Here is a 25,996-nt window from a genome sequence, read left to right as displayed (position 1 = left end):
AATTATGCCAAAAAATCAGACATTGGATAAATTTGTATTGAGTCTTTTAATTTACAATATGAGAAAAGGAAAACCAGTTCTCCTTAACCAATATTTTACACAGTTGTAGTAAAATGTTTTAGACTTCAGGGATTTGTAAGGGAATACATTTCACAAACACTGGAGGCCAAGTAAACAAGTTGAACTTAACGCCTTATGTTTTCCAGTTGACTCTTCGCTGACACAGAATAGCAACCAGCTCTAAGTTAGTTACATAATATTTCTTCAAGGCCAAGTTTTATCATTGCTGATGTCCTTAGATTTGAAGCATTGATATTTCAATCAATATCTACTAATTCCACTTCAAAAATGAGTTTTGCATTTGGTGGAATTCTGTTGATGAAGTCAAGGTAAATTTGATAAAATCTGTACCCTCCTCCCAATAACCTTAGTCAGAATCAGAATTATTTATATACTGGCTTTAGTAATTAACCCTGAAGGGAAGAGCTTTATAGTTAATTCAGAGGCTAAGTACTATCTTAGGGGTTCCCAAAAGTATCTCTGCCATTTCCTTTAGTGGTAAAAATGGAGGCTGACTAGATAAGGGAGTTAGGACTAGGAAAATCCTTCTTAGCTGGATGGCTCACTAATGTTCCCAAATTAGTTGCTAGTTAAGGAGGACTGTAACTCATTTAAAAAAAAAAAAAAGTCATTTTTGGTTTAACTAGGTGCATTAAATAAAAATTCCTATGAGGTCGTATATATTTTCTGTGAATTTTAAAATGCTAAGTTCAGAGAAAGTGCTTTTATTTCATCTCATGACCATGGGCAGATGGTCATGGAAGAAAGGGAGCTGCAGCTGGCCATCTGATTTTGATAGACAAAGAAGAGGGCTTCTTTATACCCACAAAGAATCTAAAACAATGGAGATGCCTTCCAATTTTTTTTTTAACTTATTTTAACTGACTCAAATAGTTCAATGGAGATGGAACCAACAACAGAAGTAAACTACTTTCCCATTTACTCATTGGATTGGTATGGTTTAAAGAACAGAAAAGGTGCTATCTCACAACTTTATTGAATGGATTTTAAGATTCCTATAGCAAACAGCATGCCCCCCTCCAATGTTGACAAATCGTGGGCCTATCAAAAATATTGTCATTAATAGTAATCACAAGTTTACTAACATTATATTTGTCCCATGGTTGTCTTCATTTCACAATGGGTAATTCCTAACATTTGTTCCATTTGTTCCATTTCTAAGAACTTTGACTCTACCCATCCTTAAATTATATTATATTCTAGCATACAATTAATACTCCCAATAGTTAAGAACTGCGTTTCAAAGATGGACACTTAAACTTCAGTTTAGGTCTCAAAAACTTAAAGTGCTTGAATAAGAGCTAAAAGGAAGAAGATTCCAGCTCAGGTTTAAACTGCAAAAATAATATATTAACACTTTATATTGGAGGCATTGGCACAAAAGCATTTAAATGTTGGGAAGACTAGGTTGGATGGTTTCTGATCTAGAGGTTATCCTAGAAAGCATATTTTATAACTTCAGCTGTTATTTATTAACATGTTTTCTCTTAATTAGGAAGGAAAAAAGATACTTGGCATCAGGTTGTCCTTTCTTTCCATAAGCCCATTCTGGTTCAATCTCCAGTCGAGCCTTTTCTCCTTTACTCATAGTTAAGAGTGCTTCATCCCACTAAAGGCAAGAACATAAAGAATACCAACAACAAATAACCCCACAGAACTGTACCACACAGTGAAGCCTAATGTAAACTGTGGAACAATTGCAAAACTATTTTATCATTGTAATAAAGGTTCCACACTAATGCAAGGTGTTAGTGGGATAGAGGGAGGGTAATATGGGAACTGTGTTTTCTGCATGATTTTTCTGTAAACCTACACCTTCTGTAATAAAAATCATATTCCCTTTTAAACTGTTTTCTAACAAAGTGAGATTGGTAATTTTAATAACAAAAACAAAAATTAATGATGCTTTGCAAAAAATACATGTAATACCAGAAGACAGTCAAGATTACATAGGAAAAAAGCATTCTGTAACTTAAGGTAAGATGCCTGTCAGGTGAGTCTATAAATCTTTGGCCTCAGTTTCCTCAATGGAAAAATAAGGATGTATTGAGCAATACTTTTTCAAAATAATAGCCAAATTTCTCAAATGATATAATGTGAAAGTACTTTTTAAACAGTTACATGTCATATTTTATGGAAAAGTTTGTCATTAGCATCAGAATAAAAATTTACCATATTAATAGGACAGATTTGTGAGTTAATTTTTGTAGGGATCAACTATCAAGTACTCACTCAAAAACTGCCTTAAGTTTATAGCACAATATTTTAAGTATGATGAACAAATCTGAGTGGGAAGGGTGAAAGAGGAAGGTTAGGGTTGTATATATCACCAGAAGGAAAGCTAAAGGATAAAACCTGGGGCTGTGTAAGTTAGTGAAACCTAGAATGGAAAATGACAGTGGCTACTTGTACAAATAGAAGAAAATTTTTACACGAACTAGAACAAATGTATGTCACTATTACAAGGTGTTAAAAATAGGATGGTATATGGAAAATATACAATTAATACAAACTAAGATCTGTAGTTAAGTTACATTGTAAAATAACTATGCTAAATGTCAATAATAGGGTGATGATATAAGGGATTTTTTTCCTTTTCAGAAGAAATGGGAATGCTCTCATGTAGATTGTGGTGCTGAAAGCATAACTATGTGATTATACCAGAAGCCACTGATTGTACACACTTGAATGGATTGTATGCTGTGTGAATAAAACTTTTTTTAAAAATGCCTTAAGATTACCAAACTTATTTGTAATAGTGTGGTCATGATGGTATATAAGGTAAACTAAATGTTGGAGTATTATGTCTTTTTCAGAAGCTATTTGCTTCTCCATTTTTCCTATCTGCATCTTAAAGTGACTTACCCAGAACAGTTATATCAATGTCAATAAAGCATACAGTATACATTCCTAATGGACCCTGTTAAAATACAGCAAGCAGTCAGGATAAAGCTTGAGCATAATGACAAGATAATGCAGAGGCAGATCTGTCACATACTGGAAATAATGCAAAGTGTTAGTAAAAGAGGAGGAATATAGGAACTCTTTTCTGCATGATTTTTCTGTAAACCTACAACATTTTTTTAAAAATTTGAAAAAAAATATATAGTGGAAAGAGATTTGCCAGTATGCAAATCATTTATAGAGCTAGGAAAATAGTTCAATTTGCTACATAGTCACTACCAATTTGCTATGAATAGGTAGCAGTTATGGTTATGCTCAACTAACCCTTTAGTTTCAAGATGTTTTATTTTCCATATTGGGCTTTGGATATGATTGCTTGAACTATGGCATAGTACAAAAAATAATAGGGTTCTTACAAATGCATTTAAATAGGTATTTGAATTGTCAATGTTTGATGTTCAGAGTAATTACAATTAAAAAAAATAATAGATTGAAGCAGGACAACACTTAGAAAAGTGACAATCAGCCTTTCTCTTTTAAATCTCCTTTTGTACACTGTAATGGATAGTACAGCTCAAGCCAAACTTCTTTTCTCAAAATTTTCTTCTGATGTCTCTCACATGGATGGGGGAAAGCATGCTTATGCTTGAAAGATTTTCTGGTGTTTGAGCTGACATTGTGGGATGTGAGAAGGCCACAGAACAAACTCCAACCTGTCAGAACTTCAGTGGACCAGATTATTTAAGTGATACAGCAGCTATTTAATATTTTACAAAGAATCTTAAAGATATATTTAGAAAGCCAAATATTCTGAAAAAATTATTTTATGAAGAAAAAGGGATAAAAGGAATAGGCATAGAAGGAATATTGGAATCCCTACTCTATTAAGTGCTTTAAATTATACTCATTTAAACTTGTAAGAATCCTGAATGTAGGCATTATTGTCCTTATTTTATACATAGGGAAACTGAGGCCCAGAAAACACAACCCATGTTAGCTCATATAACTAGCAAAAATGTTATCACCTGAACTGTCCAAAGATTGATTTCAACTTGTTTTCATTATCTCACCAATCCTATCTTTATAGCACACCAGATTCACTGTCATACTTTACTTACTCCTCTGATAACTTTACCTACTCCAACCTTAAAACTTAAGGGCTTGGCATTTTTCTTCTTCTTTGAACCTGCAAAAAACAGATTTTCCTTATAATTAATGGTGTCCTAATTTTTATTAAGAAAATTAAGTTCCAATGGAAAAGTACAGTAAGCATTTATATTTACTTCAAAATTTACAATACTGTGTATTGTATGAAAAGAAATAAAAAATTTAAAAGACAGATAATTTGCCAAGAAAATTCTGTATGTAAAAATAAAAACAGTCTCAACAAGGAGAGGGGAAAGACTATACTTACATCCTTAGAACAGCATATTATTCTGTCTTTTTTATTAAAATATTAAGGCCTCACTTTGGGACACCAGTCAAGTTTAACAAACTTCATTTTTTTTGCTTTCCAATAAGCTTAAAGATCTTTATTTAACCAGCAGATAATGAATAAACTGAAGACCTCTTCCAAGTAAATTATACGTACCAAACACTTCTTGAACAAAATAGATGACAGCCTAGAAAAACGTACTGCCAACCTCTCACTGTCTACTACACATATCTTCTACAAATGTCTTTAAGTCAATAAGGTAAGAATACTTTCACACTTACTGGTTTGAATGTTAGTATCAAAAACAGTCCCATCCTGTAGTGTTCCTGTGTACCAGCAGTGAACAACATCTCCCTTTTTGGGAAAGTTGGTTTTATCTCCCTTTTTAAGAACAGATTTTGTATATTTTGGTGGACCCTAAAAATAAAAATACTGAGTTAACTCATGTACTTGTTTAGCATGATGGCAAAGAGACTATCTATATAGCCAATTGTGACCTAAATCAGGTTAGAGATCTGATAGATTTGGTAACAAACCATTATTTCTAGTTCATCTCTAAGTTAAACTCACTATCTCATTTCAAGTAAAGGATGAGAATATCAGAAATTTCAACATCTCCAATTTAACATCAAATTAATTCCAGCTTCTTTGGAAACCAGTTTATTTTTGAGACGATTCTGTTAATTATTTAACAAACCATAAAATAAATTCATTCATTTCCCAAGATTAGAAATACCATGACCATTTAATTCCTATAAAATTATATGGTGTTACATAAAGCAGTGGGACCTTTTGCCCAAAGATCTGTTTTAACACGAGGAACTGTATTACTAAATACTCTTATTATATCCAATTAGAATGACCAGCGATGTTGCCTTTCTTCCTAAACTGGAAATAAGCTCATACAATGAATGAAATTACCTACAGAAGTCAACGTAAGGGGCATATTTCTTAGAACAAAGTAGGACTATCAGGACCTAAAAAAACAAACTAAAGGTTAATCTAATAAATAGATTCTCATACGTTAGGAAAGTATGCAAACAGAAAATGATCTGCTGAAAAACCTAGGGGGCAAAAAAAAAGTTGGAGAAAGTGTATTCCTCCTTAACTAAATCTATTTGGTACCTGAGTTTAGACAGGGAAGGATCTTCATTTGGTTACCAAATTTCAGAAAACAAGTAGCAGATTTGGAAAGGAAGGGATAGGATATTCTCCTTACTCCTCCCACATCTGTTTTTTAAAAAATCTGATTAAAAAATATATTTTTATTGACAAATCTTCACATACATACATTCTACTCATGGTAAACAATCAATGGTTCCCATATCTATTTCTAACTGGTCATTAAGTGATGCAATCTTGATTCACTTTCACACCCTTATTTGGGATTTCATCTCTTTCTTAGTAAGCCTTGAAAAGAGTTTGCTCTCCCTGTAAATAATCTACTCCTTCAATCAGTCCTTCATTTCTACTACTAGAGTGATCTTGATAATTATTACTTGAAGTTTTATGCCCAAAGGCCTATGCTATTCAAGATCCTAATCTTTTATGGAATTCTTTCCTCCATCAAACTTAGTTTCTTCCATGACATTCTCTGTAGAGTTGGCCATTGTTCTCTTTTGTGTCGGTGCTGTATCTCCCACAAACCTCTCTTAGAACATGTCATATCTGTTGCACTTTCATAACTCCAAGGTCTAGAACAGTGATTCTCAGTCAGGAGCAATTTTGTTTCCTGGGAATATGTGAGCAATGTCCCAATGTGACATCTCTGATTGTCACAATGGGAGGGGAAGGGTGGTGGCTCCTGGCATCTAGTAGGTAGAGGCCATGGATGCTACTCAACTCCAAAAATGCACAGGACTGACATCCACTACAAGGAACTAAGGAACAAAAAAAGGATAAGACCTTCAAAAACCAAACAGCAGAAGAAAGTCCTGTATTATTGGTACTTACCTTAAATGTAAATAAACTCTCCAGTTAAAAGGCAGGGTTGACAGAAGGATAAAAAAGCATGACCTAGTTATATGATGTTTAAAGGAGAATCATCTTATATTCAACATCACAAACAAGTTTAAAGTGAAAGGATGGGAAAAAAGTTCCATGCAAACAAAAACTAAAAGAGAGGTACAGTGGCTATACTAGTATCAGATAAATAGGCTTAAATCAACACCTGCTACAAAGGATGAAGAAGGATACAATATATTGATAAAAAGGTCACTTCATCATGCAGATAAAGCAATCATAAACATATATGCACCTAACAGCAGAGCCTCAAAATATATGAAGCTAATACTAAACAAATATGAAGACAGATGATTCTACATTAATAGATTTCAATATACCACTTTCAATAATGGCTAGACTATCTAGACAGAAAATCAATAAGCAAACAGAAGACACAAACAATACTACAAATCAACAAGACCTAACAGACATATATACTACAATTCATCCAATAACAGCAGAATATAAATTCTTCTCAAGTGTACACAGATTATTCTCTAGGATAGTTCATGCATATCATAAAACAACTCTCAATAAACTAAAAAAGTGAAAGCGTACAAAGTATCTTTTCCAACCATAAAGGTATGAAACTAGAAATCACTGACAGAAAGATAACTGAAAACCTAACAACATGTAGACATTAAACACTATACTCTTAAACAAAGGGGTCAGAAAAAATGCTACAAGGGTAATTGACAAATTATCTTGAGATAAATGAAAAAAACACAACATACCAAAACTTATGGGAGGCAGCAAAGGTAGTGCTACAAGGGAAATTTATAGCTGTAAATGCTTACATTAAAAAAAGATCGCAAATCAGCAATCTAACTTTATACTAGAGGAACTGAAGAAGAACAAAATGAAAGCCCCGAACTACCCACAGGTATCCTCTACTTCAGTGTTTCATAAAGTACCTGCTACGGATTACTCATTCCTTGGCATTGTTAATGTTGTGATAAAAAAAAGGGGGTCTAATGTTAAAAAGTTTGGGAAATACTAGGTTAAATAAAATAAAATTAGACCTCCTTTGTGCATGACATCTCAGAGCTATCATTAGTTAATATGCTATGTGAATCTTCAAGTAGGGGACACAAGGTACAGGTTTTGATGAACCCCAGAAAGCAACCTGGAATATGCAAGGTTTATACACCACACTTGGAAAAGTGCTGCTCTAGTTATTTGATTCTGGGTTTCAGTTCATGAACCTCGTTTGTTCAGTTAAGAGATCAGATCAGTCCTAAGGACAGTCTATAGGCATGTGCTCAAATGGGCCTAGTTTTTTTTTTAGTAATTTCCTGGCTTTTCATTAACTTCCTAGTCCAGACTGACTATAGAGGATATAAATAGAACTACATTCCCAAAATTGGATCTGAACGAGATTCTTTTAGATCTGGGATAAAGGAACTTTGCCTGGGAGTAATCATTACAACAACTACAACTAACGAGATCAGATTATAACTTCTAAAAATCAAAGACTTACTTATTTCTAATATTAATATAAGAAATATTTGCCCATGATCTCTGTCCCAGAAAATGTAGATATATACAGTAAGTTAGCAGCAGACATGGTCCTCACCCCTGCTCTAGCAGGGAATACACATGTATTATACGTGCATATGGTATGAGATGTACAGAGATGGGAACACAGTGACCTAATCCAGTACAGGCTATAGTCTGGGAGAAGTTTCTTTGAAGAAAAGATGTTTATGTATCCTGAAGGACAAGAGGCTCTTAGCCAGGTGATGGCAGGAAGCTTTACAGAAAAAGAGATAAAGCACACTGAAAGCAAAGAAAAGCACGAAAATAGTATTATTTTCATATAATGAGGGAGGAATGAAGGGGAGAACGGCCAGAAGGATGGGCAGGGTCAGGTAAACCATATTAATAATTTTGATTTTTATCTTCAGGTCATTGCGCAGCCAGTTAAGATTTACAAGAGAGAAGTCATAGAATCAGATTTGTGTTCTAAATAGATCACTGTGATAGCAGTCTGAAGAATGGATTCAGAAGGTAAAAGTGTAAGTGGGGAAACTTATCAGGAATGAAGTTATTAGTCATCTTAGTCTACACTAGGATGCTAACTATGAGAATGCTGAAAAAGGAATGGCTTTGAGATATTTTTGGAGGTTGAATCAACAGAATTTGATGATGATTAGAAGTGATGAAGTTATCAAAGATGAATCTCAAAGTTTTGACTTGAGTTCTTTATAATCATTTCTGACTCCTGAGCATGAGTTCCTGCCCCAACTTATACTTTCTGTCATATCTAATTTTCATTCACACTTGAAAACTTTCCTTAACACCAGCAATATTTAATACACACTAAGACAATAAATATGTTGACTATGACTGATGCAACCAAAGTCCGGTAAAAGCTATTAATAAGGTTCTTTACATTAAAACAAATAAGGGAGAGATACATAATATATATGCCATGTACTACAGGAATGTATGTCATAAAGAAAACAACAAGTCTGGAATGATAAAAAATTTCAGAAGAGATGAGGTGGTGAGCTGAGTCTTAAATGGAGGTTAAAACTGACAAACACATGAAGAGAAAACATATGCTAGGCAAGAAATAAAGGTATGGAGCTGGGAAAGGGCATGGTCAACACACAATGAGTACAGACATTTGTGGCAGAATATGAATATTTCTATAGAAGGGGGATATAATATAAGGGAGCTAGGCAGGAGTCAGATTTTTGAAGCCTATGAATGCAAAGAAAAAAAAATTGAATTTATACACTGTACCAGCACTGTCAAACAGAAATACAATGAAAGTCACAAATGTAATTTTAAGTTCTTTAGTAGCCACATTAAAAAATGTAAAAAGAAACAGGTAAAGTTATAGCATTTCAATTCGGACTAGCCAAGAAGTGCAGCATAGCCAAATATGACTAGTGACTTCCTGTATTAGTCAGGGTTGTCTAAAGAAACAGAACCAACAGGAGAGATCTGTAAATATGAGATTTATAAAGGTGTCTCATGCAACTGTGGAATGGGAAAGTCCAAAACCTGTAGGGCAGGCTGTGAAACTGGCGGCTCCGAAGAAGGGTCTCAACAAATTCCACAGGAGAGGTTCGCTGGCTGAAGAAGCAGCAAAAAAGTCTTCAACTGATTGGATTACCTTGTTTGGTGGAGATGTGTCTTAGTGGATCGCAGAGGTAATCAGCCATAGTTGCCATCAACTTACTGATGATTTAATAAATCAGCCTTCAGGTTTATCAACCAACCATGAAATATCTTTGCAGCAATGGTCAAGGCAGCGCTTGTCTGACCAGACAACTGGACAAAATACCTGACCAAGGTGACACCAGAACCTAACCATCACACTACCATATTGGACAGTACAGTTCTAGACAGTACAAAATTATTGGAGATTTTTTAGCAGAATGTAGTTTGCAAAGTTTCTTAGAATGCTTGCTACACTGGTCATTTTTGGGCTGAATGGATAGAGAAAGAGAATGGAAGCAGGAGATTAGTGATTTTCTAGCACTCCAGTTTGATGTCTGGGAATGTCTGAAAATAGAAAAGGAATGGATTAAGATTTGAAAGAGAAGGAAGATACCTGAGAACATTAGTCCTGAGGAGAACTGAAAAGGAAAAGGAGAGCCAAACTTCAAAAAAATTTTCTATGCCAGGAAGAAGGAAAGTTATAATTATAGGTGTTCATTTTTTGGTAAAACAGAACTTAGGAGCATGCACTGAAAAAGGAGGTAGATAGTACTGAGAATTTGTAGGAAAATGTCTCAACTAGTTTATGTAGGCAGTGTAATAAGGAATCAAGTGAGAATAATATATATACTGCTGAGTAGTAGTGAAACTAGAAAACATGTTTGGATGATTAAGCATGAATTCATACCATGCCCTGGAACCAGTTTTATGATTAGTTTTTCTCTACAATTCTTGCTCTGCAGTCCTGAAGCATGACCAGAGAATCATACCTTAGGAATCAGCGACTGGCCAAGAGTCCAGGGTGCTAGGAAGATGGACAGAGCACACAACTGAGCTCAGACAGGCCAGTTAGATGAAATGAAATTGTAACCAAGAAGTTAGGATTTAAGGGATGATTAGGGTTGCTGAATCATCATAGAGATACTTCTTTTTTTCTTCTGTTATATTGGAGTAGACAGAGACTTACCTGAAACCTTTGAGCTGTAATACCACTGCCTTGATCTCTGATAATGATGGTATAGGCTTTATTTTGTGCCCTTGTGACTGTAAAACTTTGTGACTGAACCTCACTTGTGCCCCCGGTTTTTCCTTTAGAGTTTTGTGATCACTAAAGACAGCCTCTAATGTTTATTAATGAAGGTCCTTGAGTCAGACCAGAACTCACTTCAATTCAAAAGTTATCTTGATAACCAAAGATGGATCTCACCAAAATGGGACCACCTGATATGTGCAGTAGCTTAGAGTTAAACCTATATGTCACCCATACTGCTTTATAACACTAAAAATCCGCCCATCATCATAGGCCACCATTTCTTATATACATTCTGTGACTAAGCATGTAATCAATCTGTGCATGCTCAATAATTACATCATCTCTAATCACATCATCTGGAACCACTGTGCACATTATCCTAAAGCCTGCCCATCTTTTTTTTATTTTTTTTTTATTTTTTAATTTTATTTTTTTAAATACCAAAAAACACCAAGCAAATGCAAACATTCCTATTTTGATCATTCGGTTCTACATATATAATCAGTAATATGCATCACATAGTTGCATATTCATCATCATGATCATTTCTTGGAACATTTGCATCTATTCAGAAAAAGAAATAAAACAAAAACAGAAATTTTATACACATCATACCCCTTACCTCTCCCTTTTGTTGATCACTAGCATTTCAAACTAAATTTATTTTAACATTTGTTCCCCCTATGATTTATTTTTATTCCTTATGTTCTACTCTTCTGTTGATAAGGGATTTAAAAGGAGCAGCAGACACAAGGTTTTCACAATCACACAGTCACATTGTGAAAGCTATATCATTATACAATCATCTTCAGGAAACATGGCTACTGGAACACAGCTCTACATTTTCAGGCAGTTCCCTCCAGCCTCTCCATTACACTTGAATAATAAGGTGACATCTACTTAATGTGTAAGAATAACCTCCTGGATAACCTCTCGACTCTGTTTGGAATCTCTCAGCCATTGACACTTAGTCTCATTTCACTCTTCCCCCTTTTGGTCGAGAAGGTTTTCTTAATCCCTTGATGCTGAGTCTCAGCTCATTCTAGGATTTCTGTCCCACGTTTCAAGGAAGATCCATGCCCCTGGGAGTCATGTCCCACGTAGACAGGGGGAGGGTGGTGAGTTTGCTTGCTGTGTTGGCTGGAGAGAGGCCACATCTGAGCAACCAAAGAGGTTCTCTTGGGGGTGACTATTAGGCCTAATTTTAAGTAGGCTTGACCTATTGTGCTGGTTTGAAAGGAAGTATGCCCCCTAAGAAAAGCCATGTTTTAATATAAATCTCATTTCTTAAAGGCAGAATAATCCCTATTCAATACTGTATATTTGAAACTGTAATGAGATCATCTCCCTGGTTGATGTGATTTAGTTAAGAATGGCTGTTAAACTGGATTAGGGGATGACATGTCTCCACCCATTTGAGTGAGTCTTGATTAGTTTCTGAAGTCCTATAAAAGAGGAAACATTTTGGAGATTCAGAGTGACTCAGAGAGAGAGCAGAGAATGCTGCAGCACCATGAAGCAGAGAGTCCACCAGCCAGCGACCTTTGGAGATGAAGAAGGAAAACGCCTCCCAGGGAGCTTCATGAAACAGGAAGCCAGGAGACCAAGCTAGCAGATGACACCGTATTTGCCATGTGCCTGTCCAGCCGAGAGAGAAGCCCTGACTGTGTTTGCCATGTGCCTTCTCACTTGAGAGAGAAACCCTGAACTTCATCGGCCTTCTTGAACCAAGGTATCTTCCCCTGGATGCCTTTGATTAGACATTTCTACAGACTTGTTTTAACTGGGACATTTTCTCAGCCTTAGAACTGTAAACGAGCAACTTATTAAATTTCCCTTTTGAAAAGCCATTCCATTTCTGGTATATTGCATTCTGGCAGCTAGCAAACTAGAACACCTATCCTTTGTGGGGGTTAAGTTTCATATGAACAAACCCCAAGACTGGGGGCTCAGCCTATAGCTTTGGTTGTCCACACTGCTTGTGAGAATATCAAGAATTCAACTTGGGGAAGTTAAATTTTTCCCCGTTCTCACCATTCCCTGAAGGGGACTTTGCAAATACTTTTTAATTCACTGTTCAAATCACTCTGCTGTCCATATTTTAATACTATAGAGCTACCAGAATTACTACAGTTAGTGTGACCAAGAGACCAGCTCTGCAAGAAATACTAAAGGGAATACTAGAGACAGATATGAAGACAGAAGAGAGAGCTGTGGAGAAGAGTGTAGAAAGGAAGACTATAAGTAAAGGTAAAAAGAAGGAAAATTAGATATGACATATAAAATCCAGAAGGCAAAATAGTAGAAGAAAGTATTACCCATGCAGTAATAACACTGAATGTTAATGGATTAAACTCCCCAACCAAAAGACATAGTCTGGCAGAATGGATTAAAAAACAGGACCCATCCATATGCTGTCTCTACTTAAAGGACACGAGGCCAAGGACACAAATGGACATTTACACATCTATGTTTATAGCAGCATTATTAACAATTACCAAGAGATGGAAATAGCCAAAATGTCCATCAACAGACAGTAGGCTAAACTGTGACATTTACATAAAATGGAATATTATGCAGCTGTAAGACAGAATAAAGTTATGAAGTATGTAACAACATGAATGGACCTTAAGGACATTATGCTGAGTGTGATTAGCCAGAAACAAAAGGACAAATACTGTATGGTCTCACTGATATGAACCGACATTAGTGAATAAACTTGGAATATTTCCTTGGTAACAGAGACCATCAGGAGATAGAAATAGGGTAAGATATTGGGTAACTGGAGCTGAAGGGATACAGATTGTGCAACAGGACTGAATATAAAAACTCAGAAATGGACAGCACAATATTACCTAACTGTAATACAATTATGTTAAAACACTGAATGAAGTTGCATGAGAATGATAGATTGAGGAGGGCTGGGGCATAAATGAAATCACAAAGAAAGATAGACGATAAAGACTGAGATGGTGTAATCTAGGAATGCCTAGAGTGTATAATGATAGTGACTAAATGTACAAATTTAAAAAATGTTTTTGCATGAGGAAGAACAAAAGAATGGCATTACAGCAGTGTGCTGAAAATAGATGGTACTTAATATTTTAAAATTTCAACCAATGTGTGAGACTAAAGCAAAAAATGTTTATTTGGTACAAATCTATACTTTGACTAGTGCATCTCCTAATATAACTTATGTAGATAGTTGACTGAACACCTTAGGTGCATGGAACTTTGTATAGGACATGAGATTTTGTTGGTTTGTCCAGGTGATACCCTGATGAATCCCAGAGTGATCTGATCAATGAGTGGAAAAGTATTTGTAAAGTCCCCTTCGGGGAATGGTGAGAACGGGGAGAAATCAACTTCCCCAAGTTGAATTTTTTTTTTTTTTTTTAATAATTTTTTATTAATTAAAAAGAAATTACAAGAAAGAAACACAAACATCCGTAATATATGCTCATTCCATTCTACATATATAATCAGTAATTCACAATATCATCACATAGTTGCATATTCATCATCATGATAATTTCTGAGAACATTTGCATCAATTCAGAAAAAGAAATAAAAAGGCAACAGAAAAATAAAACAAAAACAGAAAAAGAAAAAGAATTTTTATATACCATATTCCTTATCCCTCCCTTTCATTGATCGCTAGTATTTCAAACTGAATTTATTTTAACATTTTTTCCTCTATTATTTATTTATTTTTTTCCTGAATCTACTATGTGCTTTAATTTTTTTATCCAATTTTTAAAATTTTTTTTAATTAATCAAAAAAAAGAAAAGAAATTAACACAACATTTAGAAATCATTCCATTCTACACATGCACTCAGTAATTCTTAGTATCATCACATAGATGTATGATCATCATTTCTTAGTACATTTGCATCGATTTAGGAAAAGAACTAGCAAAACAGCAGAAAAAGATATAGAATGTTAATATAGAGAAGAGAATTAAAATAATAATACTAATAAAATATATATATATATATAAAAAGGAAAAAGAAAAAAACAAAAACAGAAGATACAAACAAACAAACAAACAAACAAAAAACCATATTTCAGGTGCAGCTTCATTCAGTGTTCCAACATAGTTACATTACACTTAGGTATTATTGTGCTGTCCATTTTTGAGTTTTTGTATCTAGTCCTGTTGCACAGTCTGTATCCCTTCAGCTCCAATTACCCGTTATCTTACCCTGTTTCTAACTCCTGCTGGTCTCTGTTACCAATGATATATTCCAAGCTGATTCTCGAATGTCGGTTCACATCAGTGGGACCATACAGTATTTGTCCTTTAGTTTTTGGCTAGACTCACTCAGCATAATGTTCTCTAGGTCCATCCATGTTATTACATGCTTCATAAGTTTAGTCTGTCTTAAAGCTGCATAATACTCCATCGTAGGTATACGCCACAGTTTGTTTAGCCACTCGTCTGTTGATGGACACTTTGGCTGTTTCCATCTCTTTGCAATTGTAGATAATGCTGCTATAAACACTGGTGTGCAAATGTCCGTCTGTGTCTTTGCCCTTAAGTCCTTTGAGTAGATACCTAGTAGTGGTATTGCTGGGTCGTAATCCATTCTGCCATTCTATGTCTTTTGATTGGGAAATTCAGTCCATTACCTTTTAGTGTTATTACTGTTTGGATAATATTTTCCTCTACCATTTTGGCTTCTGTATTATATATATCATATCTGATTTTCCTTCTTTCTACACTTTACTCCATACCTCTCTCTTCTGTCTTTTCGTATCTGACTCTAGTGCTCCCTTTAGTATTTCTTGCAGAGCTGGTCTCTTGGTCACAAATTCTCTCAGTGACTTTTTGTCTATAAATGGTTTAATTTCTCCTTCATTTTTGAAGGACAATTTTGCTGGATATAGAAGCCTTGGTTGGAAGTTTTTCTCTTTTAGTAATTTAAATATATCATCCCACTGTCTTCTAGCTTCCATGGTTTCTGCTGAGAAATCTACACATAGTCTTATTGGGTTTCCCTTGTATGTGACGGATTGTTTTTCTCTTGCTGCTTTCAAGATCCTCTCTTTCTCTTTGACCTCTGACATTCTAACTAGTAAGTGTCTTGGAGAACGCCTATTTGGGTCTATTCTCTTTGGGGTGCGCTGCACTTCTTGGATCTGTAAATTTAGGTCTTTCATAAGAGTTGGGAAATTTTCAGTGATAATTTCTTCCATTAGTTTTTCTCCTCCTTTTCCCTTCTCTTCTCCTTCTGGGACACCCACAACACATATATTTGTGCGCTTCATATTGTCATTCAGTTCCCTGATCCCCTGCTCAAGTTTTCCCATTCTTTTCCCTATAGTTTCTGTTTCTTTTTGGAATTCAGATGTTCCATCCTCCAGTTCACTAATTGTAGCTTCTGTCTCTTTAGATCTACCATTGTAGGTATCCATTGTTTTTTCCATTTTTTCTTCTTTGTCCTTCACTCCCATAAGTTCTGTGATTTGTTTTTTCAGATTTTCTATTTCTTCTTTTTGTTCAGCCCATGTCTTCTTCATGTCCTCCCTCAATTTATTGATTTGGTTTTTGAAGAAGTTTTCCATTTCTGTTCGTATATTCAGCATTAGTTGTCTCAGCTCCTGTATCTCATTTGAACTATTGGTTTGTTCCTTTGACTGGGCCATATCTTTAATTTTCCGAGCGTCATCCATTATTTTCTGCTGGTGTCTGGGCATTTGATCAGATTTCCCTGGGTGTGGGACCCGGCTGGTTGAAAGGTTTTTCTGTGAAATCTCTGGGCTGTTTTTCTTTTCCTGCCCGGTAGGTGGCACTCGTGGCGCTCGTCTGTCTGCGGGGCCCACCAGTAAAAGATGCCGTGGCTCCTTTAACTGGCCAGTCCGAATCTTGCAGTCAGCCCGGGAAACCGTGCGTGGAGGGGGTGGATCGCCGGCCGCCGTGGCTTGGGGGACTCCGGTCCAAATTGCCCAGCTGGCCCGAGACGCCAAGCGTGGCGGGCGGGCCCCACTATCCAACGTTCCCACTCAGACCGGGGAGCCACGTGCGTGGAGGGGACCCCAGTCGCCAGCCGCCCCGGCCGGGAAAACGCGCGCCCCTTGGATATCTCACCGCAGCGGATTCTCCCTGCCCCTTCAGCCGTTCCAGAATGGGGTACGCTGTCTTTTTGGTCTCTGTTGTGGCTCCGGGAGCTGTTTCGTATTGTTTCTGTTTCTTTAGTTGCTTTTCTGGAGGAGGAGCTAAGACCCGCGCGTCCTACTAAGCCGCCATCTTCTCCGGAAGTCCCCCAAGTTGAATTCTTGATGTTCTCACAGGCAGTGTGGACGGCCAGAGGTGTAGGCTGGGCCCCCAGTCTTGGGGTTTGTTCGTGTGAAACTTGGCCCCACAGGGGGAGAGGTCAAGCCTACTTAAAATTAGGCCTAAGAGTCACCCCCAAGAGAACCTCTTTTGTTGCTCAGATGTGGCCTCTATCTCCAGCCAACACAGCAAGCAGACTCACCACCCTCCCCCTGTCTACGTGGGACATGACTACCAGGGGTGTGGATCTTCCTGGCAGCGTGGGACAGAAATCCCAGAATGAGCTGAGATTCAGCATCAAGGGATTGAGAAAAACTCTAGAATGAGCTGAGATCCAGCATCAAGGGATTGAGAAAACCTTCTAGACCAAAAGGGGGAAGAGTGAAATGAGACAAAGTGTCAATGGCTGAGAGATTCCAAACAGAGTGGAGAGGTTATTCTGGAGGTTATTCTTATGCATTAAGTAGATAACACCTTGTTATCCAAGATGTAATGGAGAGGCTGGAGGGAACTGCCTGAAAATGTAGAGCTGTGTTCCAGTAGCCATGTTTCTTGAAGATGATTGTATAATGATAATAGCTTTCACAATGTGACTGTGTGATTGTGAAAACCTTGTGTCTGATGCTCCTTTTATCTACCTTGTCAACAGATGAGAGGAACATATGGAATAAAAATAATAGGGGGAACAAATGTTAAAATAGATTTAGTTTGAAATGCTAGTGATCAATGAAAGGGATCAGTAAGGGGTATGGCCTGTAGAATTTGTTTTGTTTGTTATATTTTTCTGTTGTCATTTTATTTCTTTTTCTGAATTGATGCTAATGTTCTGGGAAATGATCATGATGATGAATATGCAACTGTGATGATATTGTGAATTGCTGAGTGTATGTGTTGGGAATGTTTGTTTCTTGCAATTTTTTTTAATTAATAAAAAATTAAAAAAAAAAAAGAATTACTACAGATTGGGGAGACAGATTTTTGAGCCAACAAGCCATCTGCTCTCCTGCTTGGTGTCCAATAATAAACTCTTTCTTTCTATGAAACCCTGAGATCTCAGAAACTGGTCTTGAGCACATCGGGCAAAAACTCCACTGCCTTTGTTTGGTAACTGTGATTTAGAGCCATAAATCTGGCAACCCTCAGATGGGACAAAAAGTTCTAAGAAGCAAGGAGGATGACTGCCCGAGCGATGGAGTCCTGGTAGGACAAGTAAATACAGTAAGCAAACCTTTTGTGGTCATAAGACATACTTAAGTCTAGAGGCTCAGCAATAGGGTTTTTCTCAGTTCTGCTGGCACTCCAGACCCTTCTGGCATTTTAAAAAGCTTCAAAGAGAGAAACCATTTCCAGTTCCAAGTCCAGACATCTGACTGGGTAAGTGCATCATCAAAGTAAAGGTGGAATGATTTCCCTTTCACAGACCTCTTCACCTTTCTGTTTTCTGGGTACCCTTCTGTATGGGGTTTGGGGCCCTGCCCTGAGTTTGTTGAGTATACTTCTGGAAAGTAAGTCATCAACAACTGATTGGTATTTAATGAAATTAAGTATACCTGCTTAATTGTTAATTAGTGTGTTACTTAAGTATAGTAAGTGTTTCATGCTGTTTAATTGTTAAATGATGTATTCGGTCTAGTTATTAACTGATATGTTACTTAAATATATAATAAAATGAGTGTTAAGTGTCTTTAAATTTGTTAGTTGGTGTTCTACTGCCTTTGTATTGTTCAAGTGTTCTTAGTTTCTGATTATGGAAATTCTTTAAATTAAGAACTTTTCCTTTTATCCGGAGTCTGGACAGATGAGTAAAAAAACAAAACAAAAAAGAATAAATAAATAAATAATAAGGGGAGATAAAGGGTAAAAATTGGGTAAATTGAAATACTATGGGTCAATGAAGGAGGAGTATGGGGTATGGAATATATGTGTTCCTTTTTTTTCCTTTTTATTTCTTTTTCTGGAGTGATGCAAATGTTCTAAAAGTGATCGTGGTGACGAATATACAACTATGTGATGATGCTGTGAGTCCCTGATTGTATAATATGGTTGGACTGCGCATGTGTGGCTATTTCTCTAAAAAACAAACAAACAAACAAACAAACAAAAATATATAAATAAGAACCTTGGAACTGCACTGAAAAATTAGAAAATTTTTAGTTTACATACCTATGAGAAAAAAGTTTATTTCTAGAACACAGTCTGGCCTCGATATGATTTAGAATGCAGAAATTGCCTGAAAATGGTTTTACAAAAAAGGACACTATATTATAGTTAGAGTTGTTCTGCACCAGAGAGCAGAATGGGATGAGATGATGCGTATTCAATCTTTTACTCGTCCCTCTTAAAAGCATATTTGTTTCTATTTTTTTGTGTGATTAACTTTCTATTTGAGTCTGTCTGCTTGGTCAATATATTTTCATACCTCCAAATTATAATAGCAAATCAACAAAAAATTCTTAAAAAACTCTATTTAAACTGCTCAAAGATAAATGAGCACACGCGCGCACACACACACACACACGCCTGGACTCCCTGAGGGAAAAGCCCTCTAGGCAACAGGGTTCAAACCCTTAGTTTTTGTTATTACTGAAAACAAACCTGGACATTAGGAAGAAATAGCTCCAGGAATTTCCCTCAGACAGCAAAAGGCTGCCCAGAGGGCTGCCTGGGGAAAAGAGGCAAAGGCCTTTTCCAATTGTCCAGATCACAACTGGGTAAGATCTAATAATCAGATCCTATTATTAGTGAAATAGATCTAATAATTAGAAACAAAAGAAGGATGTAAGAACTCTCAAATCCCACTGCCCACCCACATTTAAAACTTTTAAAACCAAGTTCAATAGACCAGGCCTCATTCTTTCTGTCTTACCTATCCCTGTCCCATAAGGCACCTATGAAGGAAAGGCTAGGTGTGGAAAAATGGGGAAGTGTGGTTTGGAATTCTTTCCAATGGGCCTGGAGATTAGAAATGGTAGGAACAGAAGGAATGCTGTTGAATAGGCCATGTTTATTAAAATTATTTTTCTCTCCCAATAATACCTTTGCAATGGTAACCAGAGTAATCAAAACATTATTAAAATATAAATAACCTAGGGGAAGGAGGAATTGAATAAGACCTTACTTACTGCCGAATTTCAGTAAGTAAAATGAGAAGTCCTTGAGAGTTACAGAAAAGTTTTCCTGGATTTAGGCTTGGGACAAATTAAACAATTGCTGTATATTTTCCAGAGCTTGTTAGTCAATGTACTTTTAAGGTTGGTTGTAATTTTAGGATATTATGAAACAAAGAAAAAAATTTTTTACCTCCAACAAAAGGGGTAAAAAGCAAATGTAGCTACAAAAGTGATAGTGACAAAGTCTTGTCCAATTCCTGTTTTTATAATGTCTTTGCATCAAACAGAATTTTATTCTACTAAGGTATGTATATATCCTAAATTTATAGAAGCTGACTGATAAAATGAGCTAGTTTCATAAGTACATTCTCAAAATCCTTCTTAAAAAGTAACCTAATGGGCAGGCCATGGTGGCTCAGCAGGCAAGAATGCTTGCCTGCCATGCCTGAGGACCCGGGTTCAATTCCCGGTTCCTGCCCATGTAAAAAAAAAAAAAAAAAAAGTAACCTAATTAGCCTGGCCTGGCACTGTGGGATCAACAATGCCACCCTGACTAAAAGAGGGGAAAAGAAATGTAACAAATAAGGTTTCAGTGGCTGAGAGAGTTCAAATGGAGCCCAGAGGCTACTCTGGAGGTTACTGTTACACAAGCTTCACTTAGACATTGCTACCTATCATAATTTGCCAATCCCCAAGCAAAACTATTCCAGCTAATCCTAAAGCACACCTAGGGCAATATATAAGATTCTACAAAGGTTCCATGAACTAGGGTAACTTTCCAGAACCCTATAACCTCAGATGGATCCCTAGACCCAGATAGGTCCTGGAACCTAGAGGGGGGGACAACCTCTCCAGAATGTCAGCTAGTTCTATCCCCCCATCCCATATTATCAACAGCCCCTTCCAACATGAAAAAGTTAGAAGGGCTATAGCCCAAATACCCGTAAAAAGTGGGAGAAAGATCGAAGGTGATGATGGAGTTATCCAGAGAAGGTAGGGTTTAACAAACGAGTATGACTGCTGAATCATTATATTGATACTTCTTTTAGTCTCCAATATCTTAAAGCAGCTAGAAGTAAAAACCTAAAACAGGAGACTTGACACCCATACCAAACTGTGAAGTCTGTTCTGTAACTAATTGTCGTGATATGCTTTGACATTTATTGCTTTTTTGTATATTGTTTTATTTTTTTATATACATATTAATTTTAACAACAACAAAAAAGTCGACTGTAATGATAAAAAAATATCTATTCCTTCTAGCCTCCAATGTTCTGGAGCAGCTAGAAGGAGAAATCTGGGATGATGGTATGGTAGTCCATGACAAACTCTGGGATCTGTCTTGTAACTATTTGTTGAAGATAGCTTTGAATCCTATCGCTTTGTTCTTTGCTTTGTATATTATACAATTTAAAAAGTATGAAAAAGAAAAAAAAGTAGCCTAATTAGGCGGCATAAAGCAAGCACTGTACCTGATAATAATGACATTTATATAAAATATAACAAAATGAAGATATGCTGATGCTTCAAGTATGTCTTATTTAAGGAATCAGTTAAGTTGACTTAGAAATAAGAGATTTTTATAAAGTTATGCTCCTGGATCTCAAAGAATCTGGCTTCTTAATTACTTTGCCATTTGTTACCATGCTATGTGAAAGAATTTGGATTTGTAGTGGCTTTGTTAATGTCAGTCACTATATTTTGTGAAGTAACATATTCCTGGTATTACTTAATACCAAGTATTAGTACTTGAGAATAATGTTGAAAAAATGAGTTATTTTCCTGGATATAAATCCCTTAATTATTGAAAAGCATTGTCAAGATTATAATGAATTCAGTTTTAGTAAGGCTGTCTTCATTACCTGCAGAAAGGATTTTCTCTTATTCTTAAAACTTTTATATCAAAATATAAAACCTTGGTTAGGAAATATGAGACAGATGGATCTGCACCACACAGCCAGGCCTGAACTACTTCTGATGCCAGGGACATGGTGTACATTAGAAAAAGCTAAAAATAATCAAAAAGGAAGTTTCTTTCACTTGGTCCAACTTGGCTATAGAATCAGGCCCTTAAAATAGCTTTGAAAGTTCAGACAAGTCTGGCCCGGACTTGAAGACAATATTAAAAACAAAATTTGAACCATTTCACAGGATAGGCATCTAACTGTAAAGCAATGGTTTTTAGGTTCTTTTTTTTTGCCCAGGTGTACCAAAGGGAGATGACACACTTCTAATCAGTATGTGGCACAATGTCAAAGTGGCCAAATTTAACTACCCCCCATTATGAGAAATCAGTAATATTAAGCAAACACCTTTTCAAAAATTCACAAGAGAATTAAAATAAAATATTATATACAAACCTCATCCAGAGTCTCTTCAGACTTGGTTTCTTTGGGCTTGTCTTCATTAAGCTTCACATTCTTCACCTGTTCTGACACTTTACTTATACTTTCTGTACCTTTGAAACGCTATAAGGAAAACATTTATCAACGTCAGGACAGGCTGACAAAATTAAAGGAACATACAGATTTTCAGCTGCTCAATTAAATGAACACCTGTACCATGTATATAGGCTATGTAACTCAAATGTAAATAAGTGGCCTAAGGGAGTTGCCTACAAAGAATTTTATGACAAGCATTTTCATCAATAAATTACAATCCTCATACTATCTAACAATATAAATTCTAAAATGAGAACCATGAACTTTAGAAAGTTTATCAAACTTCACAGATAAAAATACTATCCAAACAACTCCTCAATAAAGATACTTTTCTGTGGAAGATGGACATTTCATAGTAAACAAATAGAGAATTTCCTGAAATTTTTCTAAAGGTTTAAATCTAAACCAGATTTTAAATTCACTGACGAAATGGAATACAGTTTTCCACATAAAATTTAATATGCAGTATAAATGCTTCCATCACACGGTGGTGACAACTAACATAATGGATTTATAACTTTTCAGGGCCTTTACGAATTTATTGTTTCAATTTAAGCTACAGGGAATTATTTTAAAAAAAATCTGGTCCCTTTCAAAATATTAAAACAAACTGCCATGTTGGAGATTAGTCTTGCTAGATTTGACAGCTGGTTTCCTCATGAGTACAGTTAAGAAAAACTGCAGATGTAAAAATCTCCAACACACCCAGCAAATAAATGCTTTAAAATTTCTTTTTGGAAATAAACTAGAATATGTAAAATGATGTTCTGGTCACAGAAGATAACAAGACATACCTTACTTTCAAAAAGGTGGTTATAGGCTGTAACCAAATGGTCCTTGTTAGCTGTTTTCGCCACATTTTTAATGTTTCCTAATAATTTATGTTCTGCAAGAAACTATAAAGAAAAGACTTGATTAGACAAAATAATTTCCCTTAAGAAAGGCCTAAAACTAGAAAATGATCTTTTTTACTAGCAGTTGTTTTTCAATAGTACTATTATTGAAGAGGAAATGGAATGAACACTGTATTTTATACCCTTTCATTAAAAAAAAAAGTTAAGAAAGCTTAGAACACATAATGGGTATTTATAACAATTACTCACAACACTACAACCGTAGTATTATGTAGGGAACACACTGCTGCATCCACTTTCTCCATCACAGAAAAGGACGTGTATGGGGAGCACTCTGGGGAAAGGGCTCAGGCAGGAGGCTACTTGCCCTGGCCCTGGGAGCCCCCAGCAAGTTTTGAACATAGCCAGCTCAACATTCTCTGCAGACTGGGAAGCACCCTTATAAACAGCTACATTACAGTGGTTAAGAGTAAATGCTGTGAAGTCAGACCACCTGGGTTAGAATCTAGCCATGGGACCTTAAGGAAGGCACTGAGTCTTCCTTAAGACTGACGTTTCCATATCTGCAATGGAAGATGAACAGCATTTACTTCAGAGGGTTGATTTAGAGATAAAATGCCATACTCCATTTAAGGCACTGATCACAGAACCTGCCACACAGTAAGAGCTGGATAAATATCAGCTATTCTGACTAATAAGGTATTTAATTGCTTGAGGAAACAGCAGAAGTTCATGTTTCTCAAATATGACTCCTGAATTGGCAGAGGAACACCAGACCACTATTTAAATCAAGTCATGTATCTTCATGTCAAAATCATGCAACCTGTGGACTTTAATAACCTTTGTTTCCCTCTTATTCTGCTTCCTTTTATGCTTTGCCCTTTCCTGATTTTGTCAGCTTCTCAAAGTTGTCCCTTGGCTTTTTCTAAATCATTTTTTCTAACATTATCACTATTCTATTTTTTTCTCTCACTCTCTAAGGGAAATATTTTAAATAATAAGGGCTGATGGAAAAGGAGAAACAATTGAATAAATAGAAGTAATCAGTTGCTTTTTCTTGTGATTTCTTTAGGAAGGTTCCAGAAAAACCACCAAAATATAAAAATCCCTTTGATATCTCCTCATCAATAAAATAGTGATTGTCAAATTTATGTTTAAGTATCTGAACACTGAAGAACATGCATTTAAAAGATTATGATGACCAATGATTGAAAACCTCAGGTGGCTTTCATGCTGTGGATATATCTCATAAAAGTGCATTAAGAAAATGATTATGATGTTATAGAAATATTTTGATAATGTAAGTCTCTTGAAATTATCCCACATAGACAATTCTAAAAGCTTTATATTGGATCCACTTAGAGATAATTTGTTTCATAAGAATTTGAAGTACAGTATTAAAATGTTAAATGTTAATAAAGAAATATATCTACTCTACTGTACTGTTCCAGTTGAAATACGACTTGGCTTAGGGGAAAAGAATTCCATTAAGTTGCATAAGATCCTGGAGGCAGTCTCATCCTTGTAACCTTGAATAATGAGCACAGTTTTCCCCATAGTAAACGTATACATATTTGCTAAATTTATTTAAGATGTTGATGCCAGGATAATTATTCGCGATTAAGTTAGGGAGTTCTTACATCTCCTGCTCAAGATACTCACAAAGGAAAATAAAACAAAATTCTCACCAAAGAACCCAGAAACAATTTTTCAAAATTCAAGTTTAGAAACGTAAATAAATTTTAAAGAAACCACATGCCGGCTGCTGCTTTATAGCCCGAGAGTGAAAATGCCGACGATGACTACCTTGAACAAGATGTGCAGGAGATCAGCAATTCAAAAGGGGTATGCATGATTCCAATTTCCGAAGTAAAAAAGTCAAGTTTGACAAAAATAACTTGGGACTACACAAGGGTAGTTCAGATGGAGACTGCTGAAAAATGCAGGGCATACAGTATAAAGAATGCCAAGTAAACTGCTTTGTTTAGAACCCTGCACAAGATATAGGCACGTAACTTCCCTAAGTACAAAGATTAAAGTGTTGACATTGCAAAAAAGTTAACCCGCAACCTATCAATTTTTAAAATCACATTAAGTTTCAGTATTTAGCAAATCGGAGAGAAACACAAGGCGCACGCAGTTCCCACGGAAATTCTGGCATCCCTCCCCATCTTCCTAACAGTCCGCCTTTCGCTCCCGAGGTCTGAGCCGCGTCCCCCGACCTCAGTCTCCCCACCGCACCCTCGGCCCATAAGTATTTCCACGGCTTCTTTTCACGGTCTCCATCCCTCTCAGGGCCCAACTCAACCGCAGCCTGAGCGACCCACGAAGGAACGCTGCTGCGCCCGCCCGACGGGGCCAGCCGGAGGGCACGCGGGGAAAGCCGGGGCCGGCCTTCGCCGCAGGCCGCAGGGAGGATGGAATGGACCGGCATGCCCGGGGGGGCGAGGCAGCCCTCCACCGCACCAGCCCGGTCTCCCCGCCGCCTCTGGTACCGAATCGGAACCGTGGTCCTGCAGAAACTTGATAATGTCCTTCTTGGGGAGCTGATCGCTGCGCAGCTGCTCCACGGTCCACGCCCGCTGCGGAACGGCCGCCGCCATCTTCCCCTCTGCTACTGCCGCACTGAGACGACCCGCCTCAGCGCGGAATCGCTCCACCCCGCAGGAGCTCCCGCCTCCG

The 25,996-nt window shown here is 36.6% G+C and overlaps 1 protein-coding gene across 1 annotated transcript; it reads right to left on the bottom strand.

Moving 5' to 3' along the window:
• Positions 1 to 27: 27 nt before the first annotated feature.
• Positions 28 to 25,978, bottom strand: FKBP3 (FKBP prolyl isomerase 3). Its single transcript, XM_077126861.1, has 7 exons — positions 25,810 to 25,978; positions 23,255 to 23,356; positions 22,380 to 22,487; positions 4,702 to 4,837; positions 4,104 to 4,171; positions 1,593 to 1,690; positions 28 to 372 (listed from the first exon to the last, which is right to left on the bottom strand). Exons 1-7 carry the CDS (start codon positions 25,915 to 25,917, stop codon positions 318 to 320), a joined length of 675 nt encoding a protein of 224 aa, XP_076982976.1. The 5' UTR covers positions 25,918 to 25,978; the 3' UTR covers positions 28 to 317.
• Between the last annotated feature and the right edge of the window lie 18 nt (positions 25,979 to 25,996).

This window comes from Tamandua tetradactyla, chromosome 14 (genome assembly GCF_023851605.1).
Source record: "Tamandua tetradactyla isolate mTamTet1 chromosome 14, mTamTet1.pri, whole genome shotgun sequence".
NCBI classification, from domain to species: Eukaryota; Metazoa; Chordata; class Mammalia; order Pilosa; family Myrmecophagidae; genus Tamandua; species Tamandua tetradactyla.
This window is presented reverse-complemented; position numbering and strand designations above follow the sequence as displayed.